The 20001-nt window shown below is 39.6% G+C and overlaps 1 protein-coding gene across 1 annotated transcript; it reads right to left on the reverse strand.

Annotated features, from left to right (window-relative positions):
- Positions 1-299: 299 nt before the first annotated feature.
- On the reverse strand, positions 300-19292 carry rad23b (RAD23 homolog B, nucleotide excision repair protein). The gene is made up of 10 exons (XM_084047405.1): positions 19094-19292; positions 13662-13743; positions 11518-11597; positions 9257-9414; positions 8762-8817; positions 7694-7821; positions 6754-6889; positions 5493-5620; positions 3006-3191; positions 300-1659 (listed from the first exon to the last, which is right to left on the reverse strand). Exons 1-10 carry the CDS (start codon positions 19160-19162, stop codon positions 1546-1548), a joined length of 1137 nt encoding a protein of 378 aa, XP_083903531.1. The 5' UTR covers positions 19163-19292; the 3' UTR covers positions 300-1545.
- Positions 19293-20001: the final 709 nt, after the last annotated feature.

The following is a 20001-nucleotide window of genomic DNA, read 5'->3' on the forward strand; positions in this document are numbered from 1 at the left end:
GTCGTATGAATTCATATTATCATGCGTCTTATGCACAGGGACGGATTAAACTTTGTTTTGGCTTTGGCCTACCCAAAGATGTACGCTTTCCCTATTTGTGTTTCTAATTCAGTTGCTGTAAGCTTAACTTCGATATTGGTAATAAGTGTACAATTTTTTGTGAGACTTTAAATGTGTTACTCCTTTCTAGCCTCTAAACTACATTAGGGTTGTGACAAAGTTTTGGATGAATGTAAGTTAACTCAATTCTCATGACGTACAAATAACTCCTTCAAATAAGTGAACAAGAGTCATGGCAGTCATGGCATAGATTAGAACTTTATGCACAGCATATTGCATACAAGCAAACAATCAAGAGTTTTTGTTTATTTTAATTCTGTAAAAATGACAGGAGTGATGATATGCCACAGGACCTACGTGTATATAGATGTTTCGGGATTATAGACTTTAATAGGCCTACATAAGCCACAATAATGCCTGTCTTCTTACAAAGCCGTTGTCCACAAGACAAACTTTGATTATTTGCATGCAGTCAGATATTGTAATTTTACTAGAAAATATATAAAACAAAACATTTACCATAACATGTTCATCATTTAGAAATCTTAGTAATCAAAAACTGCTGCTATAACATCTAGGAATCGCAGTAACTGGCAAGTGAAGAGAGAAAATAAACAAGAACAAATGCACATAACAGGTGCATGAATAATAAAACAAAACGTCACCTTCCTAAAATAATGGTCCAAGTAATTTTTTTCAAGTTTTTCAGAAAACATAATGAACGGAACCAAATATATTTCTTAATTTCACACAAAACATTTATGACAATATGACTATTGACATACTAACAACGCCGTCTGTTAACTACACGTAAGAGAAAGATAATTAAATGACTTAGGCCAATTTGCGTTGTGACTTTGTAAACCTGACTACAGCCAAATTACTTGTGTCACCTTGAAAGGTTGTAAAATTACAATTGCGTAAGTCACATTGTCTTGTGACTTACGCAAAATACAATGGCCTAGGTCACATTCTTGACATAGGCCATTATACTAATGGGGTGGGAACAGCATCATCTTTTCAATAAGGATATATAGGCAAGTCTATCAGAGGTGGCGAGCATCATGAAGAGATGATTTAGGCAAAAGAAATATGTAATTTCCTCGAACAATTATTTTAGGAAGGTGATGAAAACCTCCCTAATCCTGGAGTTAACTACCTTTCATCATCCTATTTGGTAGATGCTGTTTTGTTTATCTTTTCCTAGGATCATTTTGGTTTCATAGTAGCTATCAATACAGAACATTGTGAGATTTACTTAAATTTCCTCCATTTTGAACTGATCAGAACCTACAGTTTTGACACACCAACTGAATTTGAACCACTGTAACCATAAAAAGATCAATTTATTGTAAATATGTCTCTACATAAAACAAATTAACAAAAATGTAGAAGGCCTATAATTGTTTATGCATTCAATGTGATCAATCCAAAAGTAGAGAATGGAAATAAAACAAAAAGTCTAAATGACTATGGCTTTATTAATCAATCATCATCAAAGTTCTGCTGTAAGAGGAAGTTTGCGGCCAAGTTCTCGTTCTTCTCACAGGCAAAGTAGGCTTGTATAACAAGTCCCTCTGGAAATCCTAGAGCTTTTAGCTGGAATGACAAAGACAGAGGTTAGAAGTAAGATAGTAACCAAGAGACCGATTGACTCACATTTCGGCCTTCTCTCAACCCTTTAAGACCAGGAACGCATCTGTCATTTTAGATTTCTGTGGCTACTGAAAAATAGCCGATATACAAGCTCATAGCTATGAGCTTGTAGATCTGCTATTTTTGAAAAATCGAGAAGATTTGTGCAAATCTTTGAATGTATAAAAAAAAATTTAGAGCGAACATCACAAAATATTTTATATCAGTGGTTCTAAAACTTTTTCATGTCAAGGAACCCCCACAATATGTATTTGCATCTGACAGTAGAGCACACTCAGCTCGGGACTTCTACCCCGTATTTGGTCACATTTGGGCCTGTCACAATTATTACATAAATGCAATTATTTGAGATTATCACAATTATTTTGCATAATAGTCATAATTGTTTCCATGTTGACAAATGTTCATACATTTTCAAATATATATATTTTTTAAATAGTGAAAATAGCCAATCTACAAGCTCACATCGCGATGCGACGCATTGTGAGCTTGTAGATTGGCTATTTCCACTATTTATTTTTAATCATGCTAAATAAATAACTGTTAAAGCACAATATTAACTTTGTGTTTGATGGGTGCTATAGCGAAATGCGTGCCAAATCTACAAGCTCGCAAGCGTATCGCATCACGGCGCGTTGTGAGCTTGTATATCGGGCTAATTTCGGTGTGCGACACCATTGTGCGATGGAGTAGAACTTAACCCTTTAAGACCTGGAACGCATCTGTGTCACTTTTTGATTTGAGCCAAAAAGCATTTTTTTACACTTTGGCTATTCAAAAATAGCAGATCTACAAGCTCGTAGCGCGGCACCGAGTGCCACGCTACGAGCTTGTAGATCTGCTATTTTTTTCTTAATCTTGAAAATGTGTGCAAATCTTTGAATATATATTCTTTTTTTAAGCAAACATTTTTAACTCAAATCTTTGCTTCTGGGGGTTCCTGGAACGAAATATTTTGAGATGGGGGTCCACGGCCAAATACATATAATTCTGGGGGTCCTTGACATGAAAAAAGTTTGAGAACCACTGATTATAGCAAAACATATTTTTTTTCAAAAAACTTTAAAAAATATATACATATGTATAAGATTTTCAGGAATTATCACGATTCTTCTAAAAAGAAATAGCTGATCTACAAGCTCATAGTGCGGCACTCGGTGCCGCGCTATGAGCTTGTAGATCTGCTATTTTTGAATAGCCAAAAAAAAAATCTTAAAATGACACACGGATGCGTTCCAGGTCTTAATGGGTTAAACATAAGTCACAGCAGGTGGTATGGTCCTCCTCACCCTTTCGATGGCCTCTTTCTCCTGCGGTGTTACTTGGATGTAGTTCATAGGGTTTCCACCGGCGGCGTCGCCCGTTCCGCCTGCACCAACACCACCGGCTCTGCTGCTGCTGCTGCTGTCCTGCACCCCCTCCGGGTTGGGCTCGTTCAACATCTGGATGAACTGTTCCTGATGGTTGCTGATCTCCTACAGGAGAAAATGGAACGGTTTACAGCATTGGCTTCTCAAAGTGGGGTCCGGGGACCCCCAGGGGTCCTTGCGGGAGTTCCAGGGGGTCCCCGGCTAATAGAGTTCTCAAATTCTACCCGAACCCGACCGGGCCCGACCCGACATTTTCGGGCCGAGCCGGGCCTCAAAAGTATGCTAATTGGTCGGGCCGAGCCGAGCCTCGGGCTCCATGAAAAAAAAAAAATATATATATATTTTTTAATGATTTTTTAAAATAATAATAGATAAATACACATTCAGAACAGAAAAAAAAAATCTTTTTTTTTTTCCCCCTCGGGTTTTTTCGGGCTTTCGGGCCTAACATGATGGTAATAGTCGGGTTCGGGCCGAGCCTCGGGCCGGCCCAGTCGGGCCCAGTTAGGGCCGAGCCTTAATTTTCAGGCCTGATGAGAACTCTACCGGCTAAATGATAGATAGTTAGGAACTAGACATAGAAATAGACCCTTATGGGTCTATAACTCAGAGAGTGTACAAATGGAACCAAATGGACCCATTTGGTTCCATTTGTACACTCTCAGAGTTACATTAACACTGATTTTACAATATAAATTGGGGTCCCAGAGAGAGAAATGCCATTAAATGGGGGTCCGTAGCCTAATGCATGTCAAACTGGGGGTCCTTGAAATTAAAATGGTTGAAAATCACTGCTACAGCCTTAAAAATCTTCTCTTATGGGGGTCCATGGGCTAATAATTGTCAATTTGGGGGTCCTTGACATGAAAAGGTTTGAGAACCAATGGTTTCCAGTATACAAATTCTGCTCTTTCCCAAACAATTCAAAGTACCGGTAATCTTCCTCTGCGTACAACCCAACATAGACGTTTTTTCACAGAAAACTGAATGTCCTTAACCCATTTAGACCTGAGGCCGATTCTAAAACGCCTTCTAAATCCTGACCTAAGGTTTCTGAAAATCTTCAAATATTTATAAAAAAATTACAACAAGATGTTGCTATATACTGTACATAGCAACAGGAACCCTAAAAGGGGTTCCCGTCCTGAAAAGTATAGTTACAAATAGGGGTTCCCGCCCCAAAATGGGTTAACTAAGGCCCTGTTTAGACGACAACGGTCTCTAGAGAAAAACGTCAAAATAAAATATCAGATGTGCCTTCCGTTTAGACGCAACAAAACCGTCTCCAGTCTTAATGTAAACGGGCAATAGGGGAGAAACGACAAAACGTGTGACATCATGTCTCACGTCGGCTCACGCCACGTGCGCGATGTCAACAAACAGCTGTGATAGGAAGAAGAACGGGAGTGGTTCTACGCATGCGTGACTGGTCTATCTGGCAGCGCGTCACCGCCACCTAGCCACCTGGCATACACACTACAGCGTTTTTTTCAATCGCTGCTGCGTCACCGTGTAAACACAGAATAAAAAGTGAGAACGCAACGGCACTTTGTCGTTTTCTATTCTGATCGTTGCCGTGTAAACGTGAGACTAAGAGATACTACGTGAACCCATAAAAATGAACTATGCACATAGTTTGGCATCTCAGCAGACAGTAAAAGCCCAAGTAATGATCCCAAACTGCTGCTGGAGAGAAAGGGATGGCACTGCAAGAACTTGCTTTTCATGATCAGCTAAAAGGTTAACCGACGCAATGCAAACGTTAGTGCTCAAGGACCTATACGCACTGAACCATAGGAAAGAAATATCGTGTGCTGCTAAATTGCATCTACATTCCTGCTGCAGTGACACAATCTGTAGTTTAACCCCTTAAGACCTGGAACGCATCTGTGTCACTTTTTGATTTGAGCTAAAAAAAAAGCATTGTTTTACAATTTGGCTATTTTTGTAAAATGTTGAAAATGTGTGCAAATCTTTGAAAATATATTGTTTTAAAGCGAACATTTTTAACTAAAATCTGTGCTTCTGGGGGTCCCTGGAACAAAATATTTTGAGATGGGGGTCGGCGGCCAAATAAATATAATTTTGGGGGTCCTTGACATGAAAAAGTTTGAGCACCACTGATAAAGAAACATACGAAGAAAGACACAGACTTGTCTCGTCGTGATGCTTTTGCTGGGTTGACAACTCTCAAAAAATAATCACAGGGTCAGATGTTGCAGACCACATTGGTGGAGGAGTGTCGTCATTCAATGAGACAAAACGTGCTATAGTGGAATTCCATCCCTTAAATGACACAATAATAGGTGTGGATAACCTATAGTTACAGTATGTGTAGGGGTTTCAACAGTAGTCCTACATGTATTGCCAATATTATTTGGGCCCACAGGCTGTTAGGTGTTGTACCTGCAGGAGCTCTGGGTTCTCTCTGCCGATCTCCTGCAGCAGGGCTGGAAGCAGGGAGGCATTCTGCTGGATGAGCTGCCTCATGGTGTGGAACTGGGGCTGGCTGGCCAGGTAGCTCAGGGGGTTGCCTGGAGAACAGCAGGAAGATACAACAGGAAGATTAAAGGCCAAAATAACAAAGTCTATGTTAAAGATTAGAGTCCCGACCGATGCCAGTTTTTTTTTAGTCTGATTCCAATCCTGATTTTGGAGAGTCCTAGACAAGCGATTGCTGATCATTCTGATCGATGTATAGTGTAAAGAAAAGTGCAAAATCTTGAAATCAAAGTGAGAAATGTTTACTTCTAAGACAACAAATAAATAGGTCAGATTAAAAAAAAGTCCAATTCAACTTTAAATACTCATATATGAAAAGAACAATTAGGCTAACTTTAATTATCCAATAAATAAGTAAATATAAACTGAAATGTATTTTATTTAACCTTTTAAGCCCTTAACTGTCATGCTCAAAAATAGCTACAAGATCACAACGCTGTCTGCTATTTTTAAACATACCCAAAATAGGGACGGCAGATTACAAGTATTTAAAAAAAAAAATCAGGACAAATTTGAAAAAATCTGCAAATACTGATGTCGTAAAAAAAGGTCAAATAATGGCCGATATATTGGTGGGGATGGGGATCTGGTAGAGATAGCATTAACAGAACAACAACAGAGCGGAATCACTAGCATTTGGCTTACGGAGCCTACAGAAATGGTTCTCAAAATGGGTTCCAAATGGACCCTTCCAGGTCTGTAACTCTTGAGTGTACAAAAGTAACCAAATGGACCCTTACAGGTGCATTTGGTTCCTTTTGTACACTCTCAGGAGTGATGGGGGTCCTGGAACAAGATAATACAAAAAAATAACGTTTGAGGACCACTGGCGTACAGCAATGTGTGACGTGTGACCCTCTCCACTATTGCTTATTTTCTTACAGATTTGATTCGATAACTTTTTCGTTTAATGGAATAATCATGGAGCCTGTTTATTTTTTTTATATATCAACAAATCGATTAACCACTTATACCCTATTTTATAGTTCATCACACAACGCGTCACATTGCACGCATTGGGAGTATTTGTCAGTATTCTTTTCCAGATGTTTTGAAACTTTTCACCTATAATGACATGCCCAAAATAGCGATCAATGCTTGTATTAAATTAACAAATTAATAAACATTGATTGAATTAATTAGTTTGAATAACTGTTGCACTCACCTCCACTGTCACCCTGTGAGGAGCCGGTTGTGGAGGGAAGACTCAGACCAGCGGTGGAAATGGCTGGCGTTCCTCCTACTAGAGGGGCCACTGGGTCGGCCCCTCCTGTGCTGCGTTCCTCCCTGGCTGGGATGCCCTGGACAACAACATATTGACAGGGCAATTAACCAAACATATATTCCAAATAGACGTTTAGAACCAATAACCCACTTAATATTGTTCAGGTAGGTTCATTGAATAAAACGTATTAACGAATCTATACGAAAAAGGGATTTTGTTTTTATAATCGACTAAACATGTCGCGATTGGGCTATTTTTACTTAAAACATGTATAATAATCGTTCATTAATCGTAATCAAGGCAACAGTTTGAAATAATTGATCCCACAACAAGCTCTGATTCTGGCCTGGTCCGTTTATTGTGGGCTTGAGAGTGAATGACAGAACCCTCATTGCGATCCAAGTTATAATCTTTCCCCAAACACATGGAATGGGGTCAGATGGGTAGTGATTGGTATAATCATTGGGACAGTCATTCATCCTTTCCCAGAAGGTTTTCGACATACAAGGTTTAAAGCACCACTTTTGCCGCTTGAAAACGACACACATTAGGTGTAGAGCAGTATGATGCTGCGCACAGTTGCGCTCGTCTGTTCTCGCCAGGCCAGGCCACAGTCGCACGTCTGGTCTTCCTATATGCAATGCATTTCAATGCCATGCGCTGCCAGTGAGAACGGCTGCATTCAGTAACATAAAAAAGCAGCGCCTGTGCGCCAATGCTTGCCCGTTACACATTAGGTGTAGTGTAGCGTGAGTATACATGAGGTATAGAGCGGTATGAGTTCACATTAGATGGCGTGCAGTACGAGTACACAGTATTTGATGCAGTGTAGTGCAGTGTGAGAGTACACAATACATAGGTGTAGTGCAGGGTATCTTACAGAGAGCAGATACTCCACAGCTCTGTCTGGGTTGTTGTAGCTGGCTCTGAGAGCGGCCACCACCTGCTCCCTCTCGTACCCCATCAGCATCATCTCCACCACCATGGATTCATACGACTGGCCCGTCACTGAGAACACACACACACACACAAACACGTTTGTACTACTATAATTGTGAGGACAAATATTTTGGGATGACGATTTTATGAATACTTTTTTTTTTTTTTTTTGGCATCTTTAAGCCTAACCATAAAGCCGAAAATAGCCGATCTACAAGCTTGCGACCCGTTATGTGTTTGTAGATCGGTGCGCGAAAGCGCCACACAACTAAGTATAAATCAGGCATAACTAATTTCAGTGCAAAAGCATGTTAGTGACATCAGTGGTTGATATGATGTTTTACCTGTAAAGTTTCATCAACTACTCTTAGACCACAAAGAAAACAAAGTGTCGGTAAAGTAGTTCCCCCACATTTGACCATCGAGGGGCCTCGAACACTGTAAAAGTGTCGCTGACAGCAATTTGATTTATCTTTTTATTCCCCTTGTTTTGCTTTGCTGCTGCCAACAGCACCAGTGCCCTTGGAGAACAATAAAAGTTTGTATTCATTACCGTCACAAACAATGTCAAATGTTCAAATTTCACAGGCCTGCATCACCACCAGACAAGAGGAGATGTGGCCGCACTGGCCGGTGTTAGAGAAGAATGACGTGACATGACTACTTACTACTCACTTTCAGCTTCATTAAAACCCTCTGTTCGATATAAACAATAATACAGACACAGTTCAAACAAGAAAGCTTGCACTCAGCAGAGTGCGTATCTCTGCCAACAATGTACAGTAACTGTCAGAATTATAATCCATATGAAATATTTTCTTGTCGGGACCCCTCAAAATGTAATGAATATTTGGCCTCGACAGTGACCTTAGATTATTTTTTTCCCCAACCCAAAAGTTAATTATCTACGGAATCCGGCGTATTGCCGGAAAACTTAAAGCTCTACATGTGGTACATGTATTCAAATCAATAATTCATGACAAGATTGTTGACATTAGTAAGGTCTTACCGAGAGCTGAAAGTGCTTCATCGATTAAATCAGGATTTGTTCCCTCTTCAGTGGTGCTGCAAGAAAACAATGAACATGTAATAATTAATAATGATATGAATAATATTAACATTACAGTTACAGTACACAACATTAAGCCACATAGTGGGTGTCCTGACAGTATGACTGGTCCTAGAATGAAAGTGCCAGTATGACAATACAATATATATATTTTTAAATGCTTAAACTGATTAAAGTGATGGTTTCATTTACGGTTTGTGGTAACGTGTCTGGTTGTACTTCTATGCAGATATGGAGACAACAAGACACGTTACGAAACTTCTATATTATCTATGTATATTTCATTAACTCAACAGGGCGCCACCGTTTTGTGCACATCATTGTTAGAACATCTTCAAAACGGTTTTACAAAAATGTAAAAATGCTCAAAAGTTTGTTTTTGCCATTTGTCATATGACCAAGTATATAGGGCCTGAGTAGCTAAGAGAGATATACCCTGTAACAGGTGCAGCAGTTGTGGGTGGACTGTCCTCTGTCTTGTCGTCTTTAGGTGCATCTTCTGCTGGGGTGTCAGAGCCCGACGCTGAGGCAGCTGGAGCTGAGGATGATGTAGTGACAGGACCTGAGGGTGCAGCTGCTGGGGCTGGTTTAGGCTGCAAAAAAAAGAAAAAGACAGAGGGCTATGCTTTTATGACTGTCAGAAAAACATACTTTGCTAGCTAACTCAAATGTCATTAACATTGCAAAGCAATACCGTCATTGTAATGAATGTAATCCACATTATATTGAACAGAGGCTGTTCATTACCTGTCAGGGTTGTAATCTAGATGAGTTTAAGTGTAAACACTTGACCCTGGGGTTAAAGTCCCACGTGTTGTCAGAGTATAAAATGCTCTTACACAATACTCCTGATGAAATCAATAAAAAGCTTAACATTACACCCCGAGTTCATGCCTTTAGGCCTCTCTTATTATTTCTCCATTATATTCCCTTCTATTAAGCTTTATGTCTTTAAATTACTTTTAGGTCAACGGTCAGCTTCTTGAGGCAGTCACAGACTGATCTTTCCACAGATGCAATTATATTTATTGTAAAATTACATGACATTGTTCTGGTGTTTATTCAATTGTTTCTCTCCCTTTCACTGCCAACCCCTTCTTTTTGGTCTGGTGGGGCACTGGGGGTGTAGACAACCATGTGTCTCCTCCAACACACATGGCGTCAATGGCGCACGGCCAAACCAAAGGCACCGTGGAGGAATCAAAGTCTCCATGGTTGTGGGCATAAAACTATTTTTAAAGTTCCATTTCATTTAGAACCCAATGTGCTACAGGATCAAGCAAACCTTTGCTTTTCACAATGTATGCCCAGGCAGAACACAACAACTTCACTGCTGGTATTGGGCAAAGCAAGAGAGACTAATAATTGTGTATAAATATCTCAATATCTGGCTGAATAAATTTACTCAAAAACATAATTCTCCACCCTTCATATCACTCAAATCAAATGTGTCACAAACTGTGACCTGTCCTGATACAGCCTAGAGGCTAGTATATAAAAATAGGCACAAAGTGAAATGACATTTGCCTCATTTTTTAAGAGCACTCCAATACACTCACAAAAGCCAAACAGACAACCACTATTCTCCGTCTCCCTCCATTATGCTCACGACGCACCTTCCCCTCCAATGACATGGAAAGTTAACCCATTAAGGCCTGAGGTTCCGATTCTACAAAATGTCTTCTAAATCCTAACAGTTTTCTGAAAAACGTATGTTGCTACAATATCAGTGGTTCTCAAACTTTTTCATGTCAAGGACACCCAAAATGATATGTATTTGACCACGGACCCCCATCTGAAAATATGTTGTTCCAGGGACCCCCCAGAAGCAAAGATTTGAGTTAAAAATGTTTGCTTTAAAAAATATATATATATTCCAAGTTATGCAAACATTTTCACGATTTAAAAAAAAATAGCAGATCTACAAGCTCATAGCGCGGCACTCGGTGCCACGCTATGAGGTTGCATATCTGCTATTTTTGAATAGCCAAAGTATAAAATAATGGTGTAAGTACACAGATGCGTTCCCGGTTTTAATGGGATAATTAACCATCTGCCATCGTCGCCGGTGGTCACAGTGTGAGCTGAACAAGGCCTCTTAAAATCAGACGCACATGCATGGTTGAACGTACAAGGCCATGGTTTAAATGTCGTTTCATGGCCAATCGTGACATTTTTACCGTCTGCTTCCACCGAGGGCTTTCCAGGACAAATGATCGAGAGGAGGTTTTATAAGCCAGTGGTTCTCAACCTTTTCTGGACCAGGGCCTACTTGAAAATCTCAAAAGCGTTTGCAGCCCAACCATCTGATCACTTAACAGTCACTTAATCAGAAGGGTGGGCAGGGTGCATTTATTTTAATGATCAATCAATAGTGTTCTGGCTTGAATCAGTGGACCTAACGTAGTATAATTAAATGTATTGGTATCACAATGAAAACACATTTGTTTTCAAGGTTTAAAAAATAAAATGATGATTTTCTTTTTGTTCTGTATATAGAAAGCTAGCTACATAGCTAGATAGATAGATATGCGTGTTATATTATCATCACAATCTTAACTGTTTTGCCAATCATTTGGGGGCCCACTTGTTATATATCCTCACAGTCCACCCGGAGAAAGAGGGCTATCAAACAGATCTAATGTTCTGAAGGGGGAACAAAAGAATATAAATTGATTTCTCAGACACCCTCCTACCTTTGCAACCATGACGACCACAAAGTTCTTCTCATCTATTTTGTACTCTTTGAGCGCTGTGTCATCACTCAGGATTTTACCTAGGAGGAGCAAACATGAATGAGTGTTCAATAACAACCATGGAAGCCTTTGGAAGGACCTCGCTGAAATCAGATTAAAAACAAAAGACTGCTATAGTCTTGTTAGACACTGCAAAAGAACAGTTTGAGGGGACATTGATTAAGCCGTTTTTAACGTGTTTCAAGACGTTTTGCTAGGGAGCCATCCACACATTTGTTAATCAAGCGTTTTCCTAAGTGACCAATTACAGTAGGAACATAAATGATTTTATGGCATAGCTTGAATAACGGACGGTACTAACAACTTGTACTGTTGTTTAACTATAGCTATAGATTTGTGTCAAAATAGTTTTAACATAAATCAATTTTAACTGAAAATGCACAGTTTCCTCAAAGTAGTCATTAAAAAGCAATGTAATTGCTAAATAGTGTATAGGGCCACTTCATTATGCTAGCAAGTGATTCTGGTTTCAATCTCATCTCAAGTTTTGTAGAAAAGGCAAAGGACTCCCATTATCAAGCACAAATCACACACAAAAAAATAAGAATTATGCCTCTCATCAAAGGGTGCACCTCGTTATTTCAAAAACAGTGAAACTAGCAGATTACAAATTGTGTTGCACTACAAGACCTCCCAAGCAGGCATTCATGTAGCCTGGCATTGGCCAGACTGATAACGTGGATCCACTCTCACATTCCTCCCCGGTATCAGTCTGGACTTCGGCCCATAAGGAGCTAGTATGAGAAATTAGAAAATGATTTTGATGCTTTCAGGGTCCCCACACATTTTTAGCAATGAATTTCCAAAACTTTTCCAAAACGTTTAATTCCAGAATATTTAGCCCAATTTCCAGGCCTATAAAACAATCATTCAGCGCAATAATGTGTCTCTTACTCTTATGTACAATGCCCAAAGATAGGCAGTGTATCAAAAATAAAGCATAGAATATAAAATAGTACAATGTCATTCAACATTTCATGCAAAATTAGGGCATAGTGACCCTGCGAGCGAAAATAGGAGGGGTGGACGATGTCGTAGCACGGTTCGTTGTCGCTCGCGGTAGGTCAGGACGGTCTCATTCAAAAACATGTATTTTAATGAGATTTCATCGCCCGCTCGCTTCGCGTCACGTCGCATCGCTGGCAGTGCGGATGGGGTGTTACACAGCCCGTTCGTACTTATGTTACATATTATATAACTACTTATGTTACATATTTTGTGTAATGTTATACATGTTTATGAAAATGTTTTGTATTAAAAAAAATCAATAGCCAAAACAATGCATAGCCAAATATTTTTCCAGGACCCTTGATAAATTCCAGGACCTTTGATCAATTCCAAACCTTTTCCAGTACTGGATTTTTTTATTTATTTTTTTCAAAATATTTCCAGGAATTTCATGACCGTGGGGACCCTGTGCTTTTCACTGTTGTACGGACAGCAGTGGAAACGCAGTCACTGATTGGCCCGATCATTTTCTGATTTCTCATACTCGCTCCCTATGGGCCGAAGTCCAGATTGATACCGGGGAGGAACGTGAGACTGAATCCACGTTATCAGTCTGGCCAATGCCAGGCTAGCATTCATGTACCCGCTAGGTGGATTTTGCAATCAATTTAAAATCGAAATGCTTAAACTTTGTATGATCTAATGTCGTGCTTCATCATACAAGAGTGTTGGACAAAAGTAGTGAAAATAGCAGATCTATAAGCTCACACCACGTCACACTGAGACGTGCTGTGACCTTGTTGATCGGCTGTTTTCACACTTTTAAAAAACATAATATAAAACAGGAACCGTTTTGGACTTACAAGGTTTCTGCCCAACAACAACGATTTGCAATTCTCTGTCTGTCATGTGACAGCACAATACCGGGTGTCCTTAAACAAGTGCACCCTATGGGAGTGGGAGACTCTGGGAGTGACCCTGGCCTGTGTATATTTGTTTTGAATATGTAATGAAGGCATGCTCAAAATAAAATGGAGCGTTAGGTAAATAATCCAATCAGCTGATATGTGATTGTTATAGTAAAAGCAAGTGCATTACTGCACTGATATGAGCCGGAATTCATCATTGTAACGTACCTGCATATATCAGTTTCTGTCCATCGACTGGAAAACCGTCCTTCCCCTTCTCATGTTCAATCCTTTCTTTCAATGTCTTGACCTGTGGAAACATATAAATACATGTAAAGTACCCTCTTAAATGTTACAGTACATGTTTGACAATCAAAAGTGCAGATCCCAATAACATTGGAATATCCGGAGAGAGAACTACACAAAGACCATTGAGATGAGCGTGTTAATTTATCATTTCATGTATCTGGGGTGAACGGGCTGGTTTTAATTTTATGGACACTGGATCAGATCAACCTTGCAGCCGTTGGGGGTCACATTTTTGATAGCTCATGCTTTGTAAACAGCACGCTGTACGAGCGTCAGTGAAATCTGATCTCCTCGATGTTGCCGGTGGCTCAGCGGTCAATCCCTTCCGTTTGATCGCTCCATTTTCTGTTTTTCATGGTCAATGTGTAGTCACAAGCTGCTTTAATACGTGACTGTTGCACTACCAAAATGTCCAGGTCGCCTGCAGAAATGTCCACAGTGCAGCGCTACCGACATGATCGATTCCCAACTACGCCCGGCCTGCTGCACAGCTCCACTTGTAAATTAGTAATGTTAATCAGTTCAGGTTGTCATATTGCTTATTACTAATGCAATACAAGACGGATTTAGCACTGTCGGTAAGTAGACGTGATGTTGTCGGCATAGGTTGCTGTTGTAGGCTACGTTTTACTTGCCAGCACATCTCATAATGACGTATACAGTCAGTCAGTCAACCCACATAAAATCAAACCGGTATAAGCTTGTACACCAGACTGGGTAAACCGAAAGCAGAACCAACTCTAGTCACCACCTGATGACAATCTGAATGCACTACGATATGGGGATGAGATTCTGTAGTCATTGGCAGTGTTGCCAGATTTTGCGAGAGAAACAAGCAACCATCAGGTCTATGAAAATAAGCCCAAAAGAAGCGATTGTAGGCCACATGATCATTGGCTATTTACATTGTATCACCATATACATCAGCTATTTGAAAATTGCCCATCGACAAGCTTGTAGATCTGCTTTTTCAAAGAAATCTTGATGTACAAATTGTGGAATGTTTTTGTAACATTTAACACATATCTTGTATGGGGGTCCCTGGTACTCCTTGACATGAAAATGTTTGAGAACCACACCCAAATAAGCTACTACACAAGCCCCCCAAAAAAAGCAACTCAACCAATATTTACAGGCGACTTTACAGTCGCTTATAATAAAGCGGACATGGCAACCACTTGGTGACCCCAAATCTTCACAATCTGGCTCCTAACGCCATCCTCAAAGATGACACTGCTGGCCCCTACAGAGGCAGCATTGTAAATATTACCTGCAGGATGTGGAGAAGAAAGGATGGAATGAACTGCCAACAGCCCAGACCTGGCTCAAACCAATAGGCTCTATGCACAGCAGCAATATTGGACAGAAATTGGGCCCCTTCCTTGCTTCCTTCACAGGTTTCACCAATGACACTAATGAAGGCTCTGTTCCATTTAGTGTAGCACAGTGGTTCTCAAACGTTTTGATTTCAAGGACCCCCATAACTCTGAGAGTGTACAAATGGAACCAAATGGACCTGGGAGGGTCCATTTGGTTCCATTTGTACACTCTCAGAGTTACACCCTCTCAAGGAACCATGAGGGTCCCTCCCTGGACCACACTTTGAGACCCACTAGTATTTCTAGTGAGCCAACATGCACAATATCAGCACCCTGACTCTGTTTGACCAGAATGGAACAGAGCCTTCATTAGTATCATTGGTAACACCTGTGAAGGAAGTAAGATGAGGCCCAATTTCTTTCCAATATGGCTGCTGTGCATAGAGCCTATTGAACACTTTTGGAATCTCCTCAAGACAATGCCGTACCTTGCTGGAGTAACAAAGCCATCCATGTTGGCTGACCCGCTACAAATCCTGGTTAGAGCTCAACCAATATATCAGCCTTTTTTTTTTTGACGAGATCAGTATCTGCAAACATGCAGCCGATGGGTCGTTTTCAAAAATGTTCTTGCGTTATCAAAAACACACGATCTACAAGCTCACAACACGTTGCAGATATGACAAATAACTTATGCACAGAGATGACTGACAATGACCAGTACCGGTACCAATGATCAAAATAAATCACCAATAAATAACTATGGACAGAACTATCTTATATGTTCCATTTTATTAAAAGAATAGCATATCTACAAACTCTCCAGGAGATTATCTCAAATAATTGCGATGAGGCGATTATGTAAGAATCGTGACATGGCTGCTGCTGTTTGTTCAAAGAATACAGCATCAAATTGCCAATTATGTCCTGTCTGTGTTGGCTGTTCTGTTGTGCACAGATAATGGCAATGTGGGCGCATTTCACTGGGGACCCACCCACATAATCAGCATGTTTTTGCTCATCCCACAAATGTATGTACAGTACATTACAAAGGGCACATCAATTTAAAGGGGAATTCAAATGGACAGAAAATACATTACAATGATATAAGTAGTACAGTGAATAACAGCAAGGTCATGATCAAACACATATTTCAAAAACCTTTCGAGGGATTTACATGCAGACAGACAGACAGACAGACACTTTCATGTCCCTGGTATGGTTTGAATCCTTTTCAAAAGTCATCTTTGCTGAATAAATGTACATGTCACATATTTTTCTCTGCTCTACTGCAATGTTTTCTTCCTAAACTTAATTCTGTATGAAGCCCAGGCGGTCGGACAGGGGGGTCAGAAGGCCCTGAACGCCGCGATGACCGTTCCGTTACTGGCTACATGCAGTTGCTCTCTCAACTCGATCAACTAGGTGTCAGACAAGGTAATACACAACAAATCGTTGTTCTGTGTATGCTGGCTGTAGGTGTGAAAGCAGCACATGGGCTCGGCCTGCTAGAATCAAGTGCTGCTATGATAGACTGACTGACCAGGGATCAGATTACTGCAGCAATATGGGAACAAAGTTGTTCCCCCCGTCAGTTTAAGTGAGAGCCGAGAGCGCACGCACAAAGCGCATCAAACTATACCTCCGTGGAATCAAAGTGCACCATGTGTGATCATGGATTACTTATTCATCGGGGTGGAAACATGCAATTTAATGTCATCGTCTCTTATTGTAGGCTGCTACAGCTGACCTCTCGCCTATACTGTGGTAGAACAGCATTTTAGGTTTGTCGGGTCCATAAAATAATGTGTGCCGTCCAGGTGTCTCTCTTTTTTTCTGTCGGCTCCACTCGGATCTCAGAACTAATTTCAGGGGTCCATTAGGGTTTGGGGGGTCCGTCATTTTGAACCTGTGAAGAGCTCTATGTGTATAATATATACAGTAATCTAATATCACTATTTATTCTGACTCCTTATTACCAAGTGATGTTTATTGAAATGCAATGTTTCGTGTAGTTCTTCTAACTTTCAATATAGAGTAAGCTTGAATTTCCCTTAAATAGAAAGTCTGAAAATGACTTTAACATGTACAATCTGTTCTTTATCCAGAGCTACTTAGTGCTTATAGTTAGTTAATTAAATTCCGAGGACTCGGTTGTCCAATTGGACTTGGTTGTCCAGTTGGTTACATTTGTATAGCCTACACATTCTTACATTCAAAGTACATCTGCATGGGTAACAGGAAGAGCGGGCACCAAGGAAGAGTGGGCACCTCGATGTTAAATTGGATTTTTTTCCCCAAAATGTAAAAAAATATATATATATTTTGGCATATAAAATATTTGGAAAATGGTCTTAAATTATACATGATTAGAACATGCTTGAACATTCGACAGATAAGGTCTAACATTTCTACAATTGCAACAAAATAGCAAAACCTGTATATCCAGCCATTTTGGGCAGAAAACAAGAAGTTGAGAAGGGTACATTTAAGTCTGATAATGATCAGACTTAAATGTACTGTGCATGTTCACACCATGTATACTAATAGTTTAACATTACTTAATTACTTACCATTTTCCAAATATTAAATGTTTTAACATTTAATGTGCGAAAATGTCAATGTAACATCTGAGGTGCCCACTCTTCCTGGGTGCCCACTTTTCCTGTAACCATTTTCAACTTAGTCATCATTGGTTTCCATCTTCTCTATGGGACGCGTCTATATGCTGGACCTGGCTAATTAATTCACCTGACAAGTTAACAACACAAGCAATAATGAATCCGTCTCTAATGACCCAACCTGGCAACGTCATGTTAACAGTTTCACCACACAGGAAAAACTAAGACAGAAAACAAACTCCATTTAAATGAATAACACATCACGACTAACTACTATAGAAACCCTTGAAGCAACCAGAGTTGCCATGTCCGCTTACTATAAGCGGTTTTGGGCTAGTTTCTTAAGTGTACGTGCTGATTTTGGTCTCGTTTCCAAATGGTGTTTAAACCAGTAGTTCTCATCTCAACATTTTCATGTAAAGGACTATGTATTTGTCCACAGACCGCCCCCTCTCTTGTATGGGGTTGGGGTGCCCCAACCCCATACAAGATTTGAGTTGTTAAAATGTTTCAATGATGTTCAAAAGAACCTTTTTTCCCCCACGGTTCTCTTTTCTTTTTAGAAAATGGCAACATCGGCTATTTTTAAACAGCCTAGCCTACAGTTGCTTATTTTGGGCTTGTTTTCTAAGAACAAGCTTGCTTGTTTCTCTCGCAAAATATGGCAACAGTGAATACAACTTGCAATAAGTTAAAATTCCGTTCCAGGATATAGTCGACTCCCGGTCAGTGTTGCCAGGTTTAACGAGAGATACAAGCAACCTAGGTCTATGAAAACAATTCCAAAAGAAGCGTCACACATGAGCACTTTAAACCTATATTTGCATCGTCTGTTTGAAAATAGCAGATCTACAAGCTCACAACGCGTCGCATGCAAGCTTGTGGATCAGTTATTTAAAAAAAAAATCTAGAAGAAAATGTGAAAGATGTGGCATATAGTCCCTGGCATAAAATATTTTCAGATGGGGGGGTGAAAATTACATGAAAATGTTTAAGAACCACTGGTTTTAAACAACATCAGGAAAACAAAGCCCAAAATTAAGCAACTGCACTTTAGAAACGAGCCCAAAAGAGGCAACTAGGCCACATGAGCCCTTTAAACCGGCTATTTTCTTGCAATGAAATGTGAAATATTTGGAATATTTTTTTAAACACTCAAACACAAATGCTCCCTTCATGAAAATATTAGAGAACCGCTGGTTTGAATAATAATTAAAACATTTGGAAGCACGCCTAAATAAGCTGCTACACTAAAGAAACAAGCCAAAAAAAAACTATAACCCTGCAACTACCAACAATATTTACAAGCAACTTTACAGAAAAAAACAAGCCCAAAGTCGCTTATAATAAGCGGACATGGCAACCGTGCTCCCTGTGTGTGTAAATGACATGCATTAATTCAAACCCTCACCGTCTCCTCTCCGTCTATGTCTATTTTGAACGTCTGCTGCTGCAGTGTTTTCAGCGTGATGGTCTGCATGGCGTTTTCTGGACGATTCGTTTGGGTTTCTGGGCCTCTCTGGTCCGTCTAAAACACAACTTGAAGTCTCGTTGTTTTCACTAGTGCTTCATTACGAGCTGCTGACAGCCGCCATTGCGCTTGTTTTGATTTCTTCTTCGACTCTCTCTCTGTCGCTCTCTTTCTCTCTCTCTCTTTCTACAGAAGGAAATGGTTGGGTGACAATCTGCGCCCTCTACTGGTTGTTATGTGTCAAGACTCAAGAATCTAGAACGTTTTATTATTCTATTTAGGTACAAGCAGTGAAATTGTGCTTACAATCTAACATGATAATAAATTGAAGCAAAAATGTAATGATAATAATAATAATAAAAATAATAATAATAATAATAATAATAATACAATAATAATAAAAGTGTACAATGAAAAATGTACATGCAGTTAATGTACATTATCTTGGATAAGCACAATAATTAATACATAATAAAGTTTAATGTAAACAAATGATTTGCCATGTAACTCTTTTATTTATGTGTAAATTAAACCACATCCTACCATGGAATTTGTCCCCCCAAAAAATTAACTGTATGTGTAGGATTAAATATAAAATATAAAATAACGTTATTGTTTTAATTGAAAGTGCTGCATGTCACCTTGATGTGGTTCATTTTTTATTTAAAATTGTAAAGGTACAAGAAAATACATCTTTAGTAATTTCATTGATTTGATCAACCCTTTTAACCAAAACAAGGATCAAGGTTCAATGCTTTTATATCTCATGCATTTACAATACCAGCTGTGGAAACATTGCAGGAAGTGAGAGTATTGTTCTAAGAGCCTCTTCAAACAGTGTGACAACA

The sequence above is a fragment of the Gymnoscopelus microlampas genome (assembly GCF_963454915.1).
Source record: "Gymnoscopelus microlampas genome assembly, chromosome: 21".
NCBI classification, from domain to species: domain Eukaryota; kingdom Metazoa; phylum Chordata; class Actinopteri; order Myctophiformes; family Myctophidae; genus Gymnoscopelus; species Gymnoscopelus microlampas.